This window comes from Panicum virgatum, chromosome 4N, assembly GCF_016808335.1.
Source record: "Panicum virgatum strain AP13 chromosome 4N, P.virgatum_v5, whole genome shotgun sequence".
In the NCBI taxonomy this organism is placed as follows: Eukaryota; Viridiplantae; Streptophyta; class Magnoliopsida; order Poales; family Poaceae; genus Panicum; species Panicum virgatum.
Window position 1 is genome coordinate 9,230,050 of NC_053148.1, and position 16,755 is coordinate 9,246,804.

Below are 16,755 nucleotides of genomic sequence, written 5' to 3' on the forward strand. Positions count from 1 at the left end.
CTTGTATGGTTGTATCACTTTAATCCAATAAGTTGCAAACCGTCCAAATAGGTACTTGAAGTTGTCACAAGTGTGCATATAAGGTCACATGTACACTATTGAGTGTATTTTACCACGGTGGGAGGTTATATAGACTATACCTTATTAATAATATGATGTAATGTATTAAACGTGTCTTATCATATCTCTAAAAAATAATTTATGTTTATGGTGTGATTATAATGGGATAGACATAACCCGAACAAACAACCTAAACAAGAAGAGAGCAACCGCTGAGGATATAAGCAAAGATCAATAGGATAATGATATCTCTTGCTAGGATCATGTGATGCAATTCTTTAAAGCAGTTAAATCCTATATAAATTTTTATTTGGATCCGATGTAAACATATTGTACCAAATGTAAAACAACATACATCTGGTATCTATTTAATTGACGACCATCTATATAAGGATACTATATATAATCCAGAATGGAACCATATACTTCGATCAAAATAATGATAATTTACAATTAAGAAAATATTCAAAATAAAGTAAAATAAATTTATCAAAAATAGTTGTAAGAATATGCTAATGGCATAATTATTGTTTCATATGTAGTCCAAAACATTCACACAATAAACATGAGATTATCCTTAAGATATATTCGCAATATAAGTTTATCTCATTATAATCACCCAATAAGCTATAGTCCTTGATGTTGCCAACGTGGCATAATACACTGGTAATGTATATGTGACCGTACATGCATATATTTCACAAGCTCATGTATCTATTTGCATGTTTTGCAATTTGTTGGACTAAAGTGATACGACCATACAAGCTGTTGCATGGTGGGTGCAATTTACTCTAACTTTTTTATTATCAACTTGAAGAATAATTTTTAGCACAACTTTCACGGTACAAACAAACTTAATGCATAATTTTTTGAAATAACTTATAGAGGACATCTTTTTTTAGCAAAACTGTACGAAGACACTATCGAGAAGATTTCTCATATAACCTTTTATGTACAAATTCATCACACAACTTCTAAGTACAATCCTCTGTATAATTTTTTTAGTATAATTTTCATATAAAATTTGACAAGAAAATTTCAGACATATAGAAGGTGTAAAGGAAAATTTGGGGAATAAAAGAAATGATAACACTCCTTGCTGAACAGCCTTGCGTCGCCCCTCCCACTGAGTCTAAAGAGAAGATAAAAGAAACAAATGGCGAAGAGAAAAAAGAGAAGATGCACTTTGTTTTGGTCACGTGGACTCATCAGTGGCGGAACCAGGATTGAGTCGAACCCCGGGCCGAGTTTTAAGTATAGTCGTCCATAAACTCACAGTTCAAAAGATACATGAAAATATAAACGGAAAGATAGATAACATACAAAAAATATCATCGCAAAATAATATATTTATTCTTCTTCAACAATTGATACAAGTCCTTCTTCAGCAATTGATCCAAGTCCAGAAGTAGAAACTACTGCAAAATGAAAAAAAATTGGGCCGAACCCCGAGCCATGGCCCGGGTGGCCCGGGGTGTGCATCCGCCCCTGGGACTCATGAGGGAAAAAGAATTAAATTAAGAATGGGATGCATGCACTGGTCGAAAATCGAGCGCCAGGAGGCTCGCTGGCACTCGCGCGCAAGATTGGAATCATCGTTGATTAGCTTTTATTTCTTGGAAGCACAACTAGACACCTTCGAGGTGAAGTAGTCACATAAGATATTGCACACCATATATTTAGATTTTTTTAAAATCTCATAGATATTAAGATAGGTATAAGATATTACACACTGTTGTATATATATATAGACACACACACTAGCTGCTAGAGGAAGAGAAAGAGTTTGATATAAAACCACAACAAAAGATTTCAGTGCCATATATCTTAAATATTTCTCAGCTTAGAAAAAAAGAAGCATAAATACGGTTGTGTGGGTAACATACCATACTGTTTACGAGCGAAAATATGTTTAAAAGTAATACTCTCTTAGTTCCTAATTATAGGTAGTTTTTAGTTTTTTTAGATATATATATTTTGCTATGCATCTAAATTACGTTATAAAATAACCTATAAACGGAGGGAGTAGCCGGATTCCTAAAAAAATGGACACAAAGCTAGCTACCAACCGGATTCGATTCCTAAAAAAACGGACACAAAGCTAGCTACTAAATGATTCAAAATGGTGTGGTTAAAAGACAACAATAAGCGCTTTTAATAAGTATTCACATCCCAGCACATGACTAATAAAAACTCATCTCAAATCATTGGAAGGCAAAGCAACTAGAGAAGAATTACATAACTTCTTAAGTTAATACCATTTCATCTTTAACCACATTATTGTTACATTCCGAAATGAAGAACCACATGTTTTAGCTTCACAACTATGTAAGGAACTACAATATTCTTGTTTTTAACAAATTGAGAAAGCAATGGTAGAGGTGATGAAGGAACAACATCAATAACAACAGGGGGCGTCTATATATCGCTCTGTGCGATTTGTGGCAATCCAATCGCAGAAGGGTTTCGGCGGGTGGGCAGGCCGGCAGGTTAATCGATGCTGGCTCGTGCGTGCAGATGCAAAAGATGAGGCCCATTAATTGATGCCCAAGAGAAATTCAAAAGTGCTGCGAATTAAGGTGCAGACCATTAAATTGGACGTCGAAGCTTGAAGCCACTACCGGAATTCTCTAATTCGCCGTGTGCCCCAAGCACACGGCGAAGCCTAGTAGGCACACGGCGAAGATTTCGCCGTCAGTGGCCGACGGCGAACCCCCGACGGCAGCGCTAGGCACGGCAGATGCCTAGTTTGCCGTGTGCCATCTGTCGCACACACGGCAAACACATTCGCCGTGTGTATCCAAGGGCACACGACAAAAAAAGGCCAGACGACGTGACGCCGCCGGCCTAACGGCGTGACGGAGGACTTCGCCGTGTGCCAGGAAGCAGGCCAGGAAGCAGGCACACGGCGGAAGCTGGAGACCTGCCATTTGCTGCAGGTTTTTCCAAATGTTTTTCAAAGACTTCAAAATATTCTAAAACTTTGAATTTTTGCAAAACTCTTTGGGAACAAATTAAAGTGTTTTAGAAATCTTTTTTCCATTTTTGGTAAATGTTTAGTAAAAAGTTCAGAATGTTCTGAATATTTTTTCTGGAACATATGAACATCTGCTCTAGCTTCTTTTGGAACATTCAAAATTTATTTAAATGTTTCAAACATTTTAGAAAGTTTGAAACAATTCATTTTGATCTGAATAAATTATTTTAAATTTAATTTTTGTATCATGTCAACAACGAGTGTTTCAAAAAAATGTTACGTGCTTTTCTAAAAGTTCTGTAAACACTTCTTCCAAATGTTTGAAACAAAGGGCGCGCTCCGGGGGGGGTCTGTTTGTCGCATTCAGTGATTTCTGACGATCTCATCGCAGAAAGGAACGGGCGGGCGGTCGCGACGCGCTCGCAGGCGCGTGCGAGCGGAAGCTGGAGGGGGACGTCTATTTCTAACGCGCGCGATTAGCGGCGCTGCCATCGCAGAAGCCTCTTGGGCGCTGCGCCCCCGCCTTCCCCGCCTCCTCCCACGGCTCCGGCGCCGCCGCTGGCGCCGCCGCCGCCGCCGACACTAATCAGCTCGAATCCGCGCTCCCCCGCCCGGTGCCTGGCCCACCACTTGTCTCCCCGCCGCCGCCTGCAACCCGCCTCCGCCGCCTGGCTTCCCTACCACCCCACCCCCTCTTCTAAGGTCGGTGGTGACCACCGGACCCCGGCAACCCGGACCCCGAAGGCGCTCCCCCGCCCGGTGCCTGGCCCACCACTTGTCTCCCCGCCGCCCCCGGCCGGCGGCGTCCCCGCCGCCGGCCGCCGCCGCCCGCAACCCGCCTCCGCCGCCTGGCTTCCCTACCACCCCACCCCCTCTTCTAAGGTCGGTGGTGACCACCGGACCCTGGCAACCCGGACCCCGAAGGCCCAACCTCCGGCCGCCGCCGCAGCCTGCTCGAGGAAGATGAACAGCGGCCTTCTTCTGCGACCCGAGCGATCCTATTCACGCGCGCGATAAATAGATTCCCCGAGCTGGAGGCCCATTAAGTTTTGGGCCGATCAATTTTTGTTCAACAGTTTTAGTTGCATGTTCCGATATGTACTTTTTAGTGATTTGAATTAAGTTCTTAAATCGAGTATAGAATAAATTATGTACATTTAGTGTTCGGGAAACATTCTTAGTTGTTTAGCAACATGTCCAAATTGTTCTGTTTTTCAAAGTGTTTCGAAACTTTTAGTTTGTTTAGAAACATTCCAGAGTGTTATGAAATATCTCAATTTTTTTTTTGAAAATTTCAAAAGTGTTCCCGAATATTAAGATATTTCTCAAAAGTGTTTTGAAACATTCTGACTTATTTAGTAGATTGTTCTATTTTCAAAATGTTCCAAAATTTTCATTTTATCCCGAAATATTCAGATTTGTTTTGGAAACATTTCAAAAATATTCTAGAAAATTTTCAAGATTGTTCTGAAGCATTTAGATTTGTTTTCAGGATATTTCAAAAATGTTCCGGAACATTAAAATGTTTTCTTTGAACCTTTTGCAGGAAGATGGTGGCCAATTTAATACAGGTAGGTGGCGGACCATTTTCTAAAAATGTGTTTCATTTTGTTTCATGATCTCAGAAATAATTTCAACACTAGAAAATTTCATTTCTCAATTTCGTTCCTTTCTTTGAATAAGTTTCATGATTGTTTAAAAATGTTTCATGAAACATTCCAAAAATATTTTGTAGAATTGTTTGGAAATAAAATCATAAATGTTCCCAAACATTTAAGAGTGTTTCCATAAACACTCTTAATTGTTTCCCCCAAAAAGATTCATAAAAAATGTTATGTAAACACTCTGAACTGTTTGGGAGCAATTGAATTTGTTCTGTAACATCAAAATTGTTCGGAATAAAACATATTCCATAGAATGTGATAGGTTGAAGTGCAGTAGCGAGCGAGGAATAGAAGTTTTGGAAACATTCCAAAATGTTCCGGAACATTCATATGTTTTAGAAACATTTCAAAAAGTGTTCTGAAATGTTCGGACTTGTTTAGTAGATTATTCTGTTTTGAGAATGTTCCGAAACTTTCAGTTTGGTCGGCCACAGAAAAGTTCACTGCACGGCACGTTGAAACATTTCATAGTGCTAAGAGAAATTGCTTACATGTAAAGTTCCCAAAAAGTTTGCAATAAGTGTTATTAAACACTTGGAATGTTCCGAATGTTTGAAATATTTTAAATTTAAGAAAATTGGATTCATACCATTGAAAGAATAGAAACTTAGATAAATACCATTGAAAGTTATAGTTTTAGAATTTTAGCATCGAAAGTTTCTGCCGTTACAGCAATCTACCATCCCTGTTAACTTGCCGTTAACCACCTGAAAAATGAATCAACACAGGTTGCCGCACGCCGCAGTAGAGCTTGCCAGCTTGGCCAGACCGAGCGCAACAGCTACTGGCTCGCCGGCGGCACGACCCCACCGCGGAACCGCGCGGGCTTAGGTTCTGTGTGTTGTCCTTGCTCCTCAATCCATCGTAGTAGCTCTCCCCTTGGCTGGCTCTCCATCGTTGGTGGGGCTCCTCGCCACCGAGAGGAACTAGTACGGTGGTTGAACAGCTCCAGCCCGCGCCAGTTGCGCCTGTCTGCGCCGTGGACAGCACGCGTCGCTGCCCCTATCCACTGATTTTTGCCAGGCACCTTGAGTCCTTGACGTAGCTGGAACCTGACGGGCACTGGCATGTTGCGGAACTTGCGGCGTCCTCGGCACCAAGGCACGGCCGCACGGGAGGTGGAACATGAGCAAGAGCATGATGAGGTTGGACGGGAAGAAGAGGTAACCTAGCAGGCTGTCACGTCGGCATTGCGCACCGCCACCAGAATGTCATCACCGAAGAGATCGGCGATGAACGGATGAAGGCGAAGAGGTTAATTGGTTGTGAACTTGAGGCCCGAGAGCACTGCAGGGAGCGCCGGGACGGAGCGCTGCACCTGGACGAAGAGGAGCGTCTCAATGGCGGTGCCGGCGGGGAGGTCGTCGAGCAAGACGGCCGGTGGCAGGGACGCCGGCAGGCCCGAGCCCGTGGCCTCCACTGCCCTGTCAACTGGGCGCCCCTACTGGAGGTTAGGGATGACAAGTGGGCTCAGATGTCATAGGGAGAGGAAGGTGGCATGTATGTACTGTGTTAACATTGTGTTCACGGGAATGGTAGATTGCTATAACGGAGGGAACTTTTGGTGCTAATTTTCTAAAACTGAAACTTTCCATGGTATTTTTCTATGTATCGGTTCTTTCAAAGGTAAGAATCCAATTTTCCCTTTAAATTTGTGTGAAAATAATTCAAAATGTTCTGAAATTAGAAGAAAGAAAATTAAAGAAACAAATTAAAGAAGTGAACCAAGTATTAGATGAATGAAAAGAATGAGAAGAAATGATGTCAATTGGTCCTACCTAATTGATTAACAAAATTTCAATGATGGTGAAATGAGAACCGGAAATCCCCATATCACATATTTATTTGAACGAAAGATTTTTTCGAATCCTTATTTGCACATGAATACAATGTCAGCGTTTTCCTCCGTTGGAAAATATCCACCGCGTGCGAATAGAAAAAAGAAACAAAGCAATTGGCCAATAAAACAAAAGGTTGAAGCTACGCATCGTGGGGCGTGCGCTTGCAAGCGGCCTTCCTGACTGTGTTGTGTGCGATGGCTCGGACGCAAATAGCGCGCGCGACGAATAGAATTGCCGATCACAACATGCGTTCAACAAATATGTGAAACATCAAAAGGACTTCTTCTTGGTGTCCTTGGCTAACCCCTTCTTGCGGATCTTGATGCACATGCCTAGGCGCAAGTTGTTAATGAAGGACTCGGGAAGAATGGAGATGAAGAACCACATGATGGAGTGTGGCCAATATGGCGTGCACATTGGCTCATAGCCAATGTTGATGTCCGCAGATGGAACCATGAAGGAGGATTTCCTGATAGATGCCATTTTTGTTGCCACATACAAGGGCACCTGAATAGATTGGAACAGAACATATGCAGCATTAGTAAAATCAACGAATCCAGAGTTGATCAAAAAGTAGTATAATTTGGTTTAACCGAGAAACAAGGTACACCTGTTGCAAAAGGATATTAGTTTTTACCTGGCACTGCACATCAATACCCTTGCTCTTGTATTCAACATAAAGACATCTTGAGAATTGGTCGACATACCTGAAAATTAAAGATATAAAATAACTTTTAGCATGCACTTACTAAGTTGAAGAGTGTGTGCGTATCTGTCTATTATTTAATTACCTAAAGAAGGCTATAGAATAGATTGTCCATGTTTGTATTTTTTCCAGTTAAGTATGTATAGCAGCAGAGAGAGACAAAATAGATGCAAGAAAAGCACCAAATCACCAATGGCTTATTTGAAAATATCTATTCATTCCCTCTATACGTCAGAATGTCAGAATGTATAGTCTAACTGATGGCATTTCAGTGCCGAACTAATTCAATACTCACACGGAAGGCGCTTCATCGGGTTACAGGCTTACTAGAATAGTTATAACAACACCTAAAAACGGCTAAGCGTACAGACAGGTAACAACTAATGAAGGCTTGTTTGTTCTCAGTCAGTCAATTTTACTTCCACTAACGCCATGTATCCTAAAATCGGGCTTGAGTAGGGTTCGCAATATTGTCCTTCGAAAAGGACGGTAATCCGATGCCTCCGCGTCAGGACGGTTACGACGGGCCTCTCGCCCATCGCGGCCGGGGGCTCGCCGCAGTGGGATCGCCGTCGACGACGGAGTTCCCTCCGCTGCGTGATTCGTCGTCGACGTCGGGGCCCTCCCCTCCGTACCGCGCTGGTGCAGGGGCCTGCTCGTCGCGAGGACATGCCGGGAGATCGCCGCAGTCATGGGGACTGGCGGGATCTCGGGATCCTTCGGGAAGCGCGCCTGGTGAGTGCCTCTCGACTGGTCCCCATGGATCGTCTTCGCGAGCTGTGGCTTCTGCTCCGCTCGGTGGTCGCCCTCCCCCTCCCTCGACGGCATGGAGCCGTAGGATGGATCGGGAGCGCATGGCCAAGGAGATCAAACTTCACCTATTCTGCCCATCGCAAAGCGAGGATTCCCGTGAACTAGACATTGCTGCTAATCAATTGGAGCAAGCTATGGCGAGAATTCCAGCGAATTTGAGATTCCCGAGTGCTCAGGATAAGGGAGAAGAACCAAAGCGCCCAAACAGGGGAGAAGCTGGATTTGAATCTCCAGGGGTAGACTTGGAAAAAGAAAATCAGCCTGGAGACCACGGTATTGGGCTCACCCACGAAGCGATCCATGCACATTCGTGGCGACCTTCTGGCCCAAAGTACATTTGGATCTCGAGGGCAAGTGCTCTGGAAGGGATAGGGTACCCAGCGAGTCGACTGGAGATTCAGAAATTTGGGTGGAAGGCTCGGAAGGTTCACAGGATTGTGGCGGCGCCGTTGGTCCAGAGCTTCGCGGACGCCGTTGGAGGCAGGGAGGAGATGGCTCGCCGTCCTCCCCCTCCGCCGGAGCGTCAGATGAAGCGGAGGGCTGGGTTTGAGGAGTGGATGGAGGAAGATGACCTCCTCGATTCAGGGTACCCAGAGCGGGACCTGACCTGCGCCACAAGCTTCAACGGGGCGGCGGCAATCGATCAGGTGAGGATTCCAGGTTTGGATTTCGTGATCATCGTCGTGAGGAACAGCAGCATCAGGGTAATGACCGCAGGGAGCGGGCGTACCCTAACAGAGAGGGAGAAAGCAAGGGCGCTTATCATCCGTGTGTTCATCACTTCAACGTGAATCGTGGTCTGGACCTGGTGGGAAATTTGATGGCAAGGCTCCCCCGCGACCAGATCTGAGGAAAGAGTTAGAAAAAGCTAAGAACAAAGCCAACTCCAGTCAAAGTGGAAGTAAAACTGAAGACTACTCTGTGTTTTCGCTGCTCTGAAGTGGGTCATCACCAGCTAGTCTGCACTAATGATCCAGTTTGCTACAAGTTTAAACAACCAGGACATATGGCAGCTGAGTGTGCTAGTCTTCACAGGAAAACACTGAAGATGTATGGTTTCTCCATTCTTGGGCAGGGCTTCTATTCCATGGAAATCCTAGACAAAGGAACCCAGTCCAAGTTTAGTGGAATCATCTCTTTGCAGGAAGGAATGGTGACGGAAGAAAAGTTAGAAGAAGAATTGAAAAATTTGGTGAATGCTAACTGGAACTTCCAAGTCCGACAGATCTCGAGGGATGAATACAGAGCGGCCTTTCCTGATCAGGCGACGCTAGACACATTTTCCAAGCTTTCTGAGTTTGTTTTGGCTATTCATGGTCTGAAAGTAAGGATCTCCAAATCCAATATTGATACTGCGGCTTCTTCTGTGCTACAATCTGTTTGGATCAAGGTTTGTGGAGTCCCTAACTTTGCCAGGGAAGATGAGATTATCAAAAAAATTGTTTCTCTAGTGGCTGAGCCTATTAAAGTTGATGAGTTCAGTCTGGTGAGGGATGAACCAGTACGAGTTAGAGTTAACTGCAGGGACCCAGCCAAGCTAAAAGGGTTTGTGGAGATCTTTTTCAATGGCATTGGTTATGAAATCAAGTTTATAGCAGAGAGTCATTCTGTAAGGAACCCAAAACAAAGGTGATGACCCCCATGGTAAAGGAAACCCGAATGATAAGCTGGGAGGTGGTGGAGGAAAAGACCAAGCTCAAGATAAGTACAATTATAGAGGCAGTAGCTCAGGTGGAACTAATACACAGAATGAGAGGAATGGTGAGAGCCAGGGTGACTCCCAAGAGGATAGCATGGAAGACCTTATCAGAGATGGCACCCCAGAATATGAGCAAGCTGTTGAGACTGAGACAAGTGAGGAGAAAGTTCTGCTGGCCTCTGTTGAAATAGAGAATTTAGCCACACCTGAAAAAATGGGGGAAGGGAGTCAGGTAGCAAATGAGGATGACTTGAGGACTAAGATGTCAGTGGATGATCATGCCTTACTTGACAATCCTTTGCTGTTAAGCTCTCAAGTGCCCAAGACAAATGGTGAGAATTTCTCTCCTTTTAAACCTACAGGGGGTGTGGAGGTGCTGGTTTCAGGACTGCAGGAAGGGAGGGAGAATATGCAATCTCAGAAGGAAGGGTCACTGGGGATTTATCCAAGCAAGTCCCTACTACACAACTCCCAGGGTCCTAAGCTCATACTACAGGATGATCCTGAATTGATGGATGAGAACCCACAATTAACTCAGGAAGAGGATCTGATGGACAACAACTCAATAGATATTCCTACTGAAGATGAAGAATCTCAGGAGTGGGTCACCTTACCAAAAAAGAAATATAGAAGGGCTTCACAGAAGAAGAAAGTGGTAGTGGCTACCAGAGCAAGCAAAAGGATTCCAAGGGATGGAGTTCCTATTGCTACCAAAGCCATCCAGAGGGCGTAGGACAAGAACAATACTTCCTCAGGTATGTCCCAGACCAACCCATTTACTGTTTTGAATTCTACTTCTAATGATGAGCTAAAAAAGGACCTTCTTTATTTAGACTTAGAAATAGATGATTTTGATACTCAAATAAATGCTTTCAAGGCTGAGGAGCTTTTGAGAGCTGATATTGCTCAGGCTAACTATAAAGCCTACTTAGATAGATGTAACAAACATAGTGAACCTCACAGTGAAGAGGACCTGCAGGATTTAGCCATGGGGGTTATTGAGAATTCCTATAGGAATGTGAAGGAAGGTGAAAAGACTGAGTGCATTAAGGGTAATGCTTCAGGCTATCAAACCAGGAACAGAAAAGGGGGGACTAATAATAAAATATCTAAGAAATGAGGTTTCTTGTTTGGAATGTAAGAGGCTTGGGAAAACCAGCTAGAAGAAGGCAGATCAGAGAGTATATTTGGCAAGAGAATATAGATGTAGTAGGGCTTCAAGAAACAATAAAAGAAGATTTCTCCCCTCAGCTGCTGCAGGAGATTGATGGAGGTCTGAAATTTGTGTGGCATTGGGTTCCCTCTAGGGGAAGGTCTGGTGGTATTCTCATGGGGTCAAGGGTGACGTCCTTGAGTTGGAGGAGTACTCCATGGGAGATTATCATATTCAAATGACTATCAGAAACAAACTCAACAATTTCAGATGGGTCTCTATGTGTGTCTATGGTCCTGCACAGCATGATAAGTCAAGGGATTTTATTGATGAACTTACTGCTACATGTTCCCAGTGTGCTTTACCCCTAGTCATGGGGGGGATACTTTAAACTTATAAGAAATATGACTGAGAAAAGCTCCAACAATTGTGACCAATCCCTCATGGACTTGTTTAACACTTTCATTGGAGACTTCCAGCTGAAAGAGATTAGAAGATCAGGCCCTAAGTTTACATGGACAAATAAGCAAGACTACCCAGTTATGGTTGTTCTGGATAGGTTTCTGATCTCTACTGATTGGGAAGTTAGATTCCCTCTTTGTCTGGCATGGAGCTTGACTAGAGTGGGGTCTGACCATTCTCCCATTATTTTGGACTCTGGGGAGCAGGGAAATCCCAGGACAAAGTATTTCTTCTTTGAGAACAAGTGGCTTCTAGACCAGGACCTGGTGGGTCTAGTAACACAGAAATAGAATGATTCCACAACAAAAAGACCTAATAACTGCTACTCTATGGACGCCTGGCATGGGAGCTTGACATCCATCAGACAATTCTTGAAAGGGTGGGGAGCCCGTAAAGCTGGGGAGGTGAAGAGATTAAAAACAGATATTCTGTAACAGCTGGAAGCTATTGACCATCTAGCTGATGGGGCTGAGTTATCTGCTGAGACTTGGCATAAAAGATATGATCTGGAGCATTCTCTAGAACAAATCTACCAAATGGAGGAACTACATTGGAAACAAAGGGGAGATGTGAACTGTCTTCTGCAAGAGGATGCTAATACTCAATTCTTTCACCAATTTGCCAATGGTAGAAGATGGAAAAACTTTATTACTTTCCTTGAAACTGACCAAGAGGTGATCAGTTCTCAGAAAGCAATTCTAGAACATGCTACTTCCTTTTACAAGAGTCTGTTTGGCTCCTCTCTTACAAGCAGCATGCACCTCAGTCCTTGTTTCTGGCAAGGGAGGGGTAGCCTTACTGAGGAGGATAAAACTGATCTAATTAAACCTTTCAGTGAGGAGGAGATTAAAGCAGCCATCTTTGAGATGAAATCGGCTTCGGCCCCTGGTCCTAATGGCTTTGGTGTTCAGTTCTTTAAACAGTTTTGGGCTCTGATCAAGGATGATTATGTGTCCATGTTCAAAGATTTTTTTCTTGGCCAGCTGGATCTCCAGAGACTAAATTATGGAGTTATTAGTCTAGTTCCTAAAATTCAGGGGGCCAGCAACATAAAACAATATAGGCCAATTTGCTTACTGAATGTGGATTATAAGGGATTTACCAAAGTTCTGACTAATAGATTTACTCCTTTGGCAACTAAGTTAGTGGGTGATAACCAGACAGGTTTTCTCAAGGGGAGGAACATTTTGGAAGGGGTGCTGATTTTGCATGAAGTCATTCATGAGTTGAAGTCTTCAAGAAAGAAGGGTCTTATCCTGAAAATTGACATCGAAAAGGCTTATGACAAAGTTAGATGGGACTTCCTGGAGAGAGTAATGAAAGGGAAAGGTCTCCCTAAAACCTGGATAGATTGGGTCATGCAAACTGTCCGAGGGGGTCGTGTTTGTGTCAATGTTAATGGGCAGAGAGGAAACTATTTTAGAACTTACCAAGGACTATGTCAGGGTGACCCTTTGTCTCCACTTCTATTCAATTTAGTAGCTGATGCTTTGAGTTCCCTTTTGGACAAGGCTGTCCAGAAAAACCATATCACTGGTATCGTGGCTGATCTGATCCAAGGAGAGATTTCTCACATTCAGTATGCTGATGATACGGTAATAATGATTGATGGATCTGAGAAATCAGTGACCAATCTCAAGCTTATACTTTACAACTTTGAATGGCTCTCAGAGCTTAAAATAAACTTTCGTAAGAGTGATGTTTTTGTGTTTGGAGTGGATCAATCAGAACAAGAGAAACTAGCCAATATGCTTAATTGTAAATTAGGCAGCTAGCCAATGAGATATTTGAGTATTCCCATTTCAGATTCCAGGATTGGGATTTCAGGTTTTGGGGGGCTGAAACAAAAGATGTCTAAAAGACTTGATCCTTGGAGAGGAAAATATCTTTCATCAGGGGGAAAGCTAGTGCTCACCAATTCCTGTCTGTCCAGCCTACCCATTTTCATGATGGGCTTCTATTCCCTCCCCAAGCGTGTACACAAGTGGATGGACTCACTGAGAGGGAAATTCTTTTGGCAAGGAGCTAAAGAAGAGTTTAAATACCACATGGCCAGCTGGGACTCAGTGAGTAGACCAAAAGACCAGGGTGGTCTAGGAATCATTAACACAAAACTTATGAATGAATGCCTTTTGGTTAAATGGATCTGGAAGATTACTAAAGGATCCTTAGATGTTTGGTTCAGGCTTCTTGATGCCAAGTATATGCAGGAAGGGAATTTTTTCACTTCCAGGACATAGGATTCTTCTCAATTTTGGCAAGGGCTACACAAAGTTAAACATTTATTCAAGTGGGGGGGCATACACAAGGTGAAAGATGGATATAAAACTTCTTTTTGGCAAGATGTTTGGACTGGAGACTCTCCTTTAAGACTGCAATACCCCTCACTTTATAATATGTGTAGAGATAAAGAGGCATTAGTGGCTGACTATTATGAGGATGGGGATTGGGAGATCGAGTTCGGGAGAAGTTTGCTTGGGTCTGAAGCAGAGTGTTTACACGTTCTAATTCAGTCCTTGCAGCATATTCAGGTTGACATTGAACAGCAAGATGATGTGGAATGGGCGCTGGACCCATCTAAAAACTTTACTACAAAAAGCTTATACAGATTCCTCACACACAGGGGTGTGCAAGTGAAGGAGGCGGATAACATCTGGAAAACTACCTTGCCAATGAAGATTAAGGTCTTTCTTTGGCAGCTATCTCATAACAAATTACAATCAGCAGTGGCTTTGAAGCGAAGGGGCTGGAAAGGTAGCACTCGTTGTGTTCTGTGTGGGAGGCATGAATCCGTTTCCCACATTTTCTTTACCTGCGCTTTGGCTCATTTTGTTTGGGCTTGTCTCTCTGAGATCTTTGGAGGGACAATTCCCTGTTCTTGGGATGAGTTGCATGGGGGCAAACTCACGAACATGTTTAAAACTAACATGAGGCTAAGCCTCTTCCTGTTTGCAGGGATCGAATGGTCCATTTGGAGGACTCGCAATAAGATGGCTATCGAAAAGGTCTTCCCCCAAAATCCTATTGATGTTGTGTACTTGGGTATCTCTTATGTGCAGAAATGGTGGAGACTGTTGAAACCTGCTGATCAAGAGAAGCTTTCCAATGCTGCTGACACAATGCGGGGCTGGTTGCAAGGCTACAATCCCATTTCTGCTGTGGCGACGGATATCATGGAACTCTAGTGGAAAGAGTCCCTAGCTTTCTTGTTTTTGCTCTGTTTTGACCAACAAACTTTACTGATTGTGCTCTCAAGTCTGCACCGTACTTCTTATTGCTTTCAATATAAGCCGAGTGATCTCTTTCAAAAAAAATGTATCCTAAAATCGAGCCAATCCAAGAGCTATGACATGTGCAACTGCGACAGTAAACATCAATGGAAACGAAGCAAAGCACAAGCAGTACCTTGGTGAGCAAGAACACGAGGGACTCACGCTTTGGTGGCGGCGTAGACGGAGTACATCGGATCAGAGGGTATGACGGAGGCGGAGCCGGAGCCGATGTTGACCATGGCGCCGTGCTTCCTCTCGACCATGCCGGGGAGCACGGCGTGGGTGACCCGCGTGACGCCCTCGACGTTGACCCGGGTCAGGCTGCGCATCAGCTCCTCGTCCACCTCGTGGAAGTAGCGCGCGTACGGGTAGGACAGCCCGGTGTTGTTGACGAGCACCCCCACGTCGAGGCCCCGGATCGCCTCCTTGAGCGCCTCCGCCTCCACGCCCGCGGCGAGCCTCTCGGCGGCGAAGTCGAGCACGAAGGTGCGCACCTCGGGGACATCGGGGTGCTTGGCCTTGATCTCGGCGGCCACGGCGGCCAGCTTCTCCAGGTTGCGGCCGACGAGGACGAGCCCGAGCCCGGCCGCGGCGAGGCGAGGCGGAACGCCATGGCGCGGCCGATAACGTCGGTGGCGCCGGTGACGACGGCCCAGGCGCCGTAGCGGCGGCGGAGGGGCTTGCCGGGGCGGAGGAACGCGGCATAGACCCAGTGCGCGAGGCGGATGGCGGGGACGGCCGCGAGGAGGCTCGCGGCGGCTAGCGCCAGCGCCCAAGCCGGCTGCGCGAAGGAACTCGACGTGGGCGCACGTGCCGGCCATGGCGTCGTCATATTCGGGGAGCTGGGGAGGAGTAGGAGCAGTGACTCGAAGTGATGCTGTGCCCGTGGTGTGTAAAAAAGAGAGAACTTGATTACTGAACGTTATTGCCGATATGGCACCCCACGTTCTATATGTATAGGAACTGGAACTCATCGGTTTTACAACTCCACGTTCTATATGCGGTACAACATCGGAAGATGGCGCGGGCGACATCTTCGGTCTTCTGGCTCGAGGGCGGCGTCTTCGTGCGAGGGGGAAAGCAACGTGATGATTTTGAACCATGGCGGTGGTCTGGCGGCTTGATTCAGTTCCCGGGGGGCGGGGCACCTCTTTTTGCTGCCTCGACGGCAATCCCTGAAACGAGTACGGAGCGTGGTGCCGTGTGGCGGGTTGGAGGTCTCCGCACACGAGAGAGGCGTGCTGAGTGGTGGGTTGGAGGTCCCCGCGCACACGTGTGGCGTCCGATGGCGGAAGTGGCGAGGCCCCCGCGCATTGGGTTGCTCCGGACTTGTTGTTTTTTATGCCGTCGGGCGGTCGGTTTGGGTGCAGCAGCACTGCAGCGTTGGATCCTGCACGGCAGTGGCTTCTTGGTGTGGTGGTGTCTGCCCCTTCTGCTCCTCTATCAATGCTGGAACACTTCAGTTGTTTCAATACCCGCAAGAGTGTGATGATAGGTGAAAGCTGCGGTTGTGCCTTTTCCTCTCTGTCGTCGTTGTGAATAGAGTTTGGCCGTGTTGATATCCCAATCCAACCGGCCAGTGAGTATAGTTGAGCGGTAACCCGTGTTGACGTCCCAATCCAACCGGACGAGTTTGTTGTTTTGTTTTGTTTTTGTTTCCTGCCTATGGCCTCTCAGGGCCGTAGTCTTGTATTTCTCTGCTATATCAACAGAAACGCATTCGTCGAGTGCTGTTCGTTCAAAAAAAAAGTCCAATGTGTATCTAAATTGTGTTATGTTTATTAGATATATTAAAACGACATATCTAATAGAAAATCTAAAATGGCCTAAAATTTAGAACGCAGGGAGTAGATGTAACAGCAGTGGTTTTTTATGCTTGATCCGCCGCGGTCATTTTCTCGTGTAGCAGCAAAGTTTGCAATGATATAGCTAGGTCCCACATTTTCTCGTGTATCATGGAATTTCATTTGCGTGGCAGCCAATTGTATCGTTGGAAACGCTCTGGCCCATGCGAGTGTACCTCCCAGAGGAACCTGATTACCTGACACTTTGTGACCCAGCAATTGGCCTAGCAATCTAACTAGCATTTGGCCCAGCCGAAGGCCCAC

General features: G+C 45.1%; 1 protein-coding gene and 1 pseudogene across 1 annotated transcript; one reads left to right on the forward strand and one right to left on the reverse strand.

The window, feature by feature from the left end:
• Positions 1–6,587: 6,587 nt before the first annotated feature.
• LOC120670005 lies at positions 6,588–15,468 on the reverse strand (annotated as a pseudogene).
• Positions 7,990–14,689, forward strand: LOC120670006. Its single transcript, XM_039949954.1, has 2 exons — positions 7,990–8,708; positions 14,435–14,689. Exons 1-2 carry the CDS (start codon positions 8,088–8,090, stop codon positions 14,558–14,560), a joined length of 747 nt encoding a protein of 248 aa, XP_039805888.1. The 5' UTR covers positions 7,990–8,087; the 3' UTR covers positions 14,561–14,689.
• Positions 15,469–16,755: the final 1,287 nt, after the last annotated feature.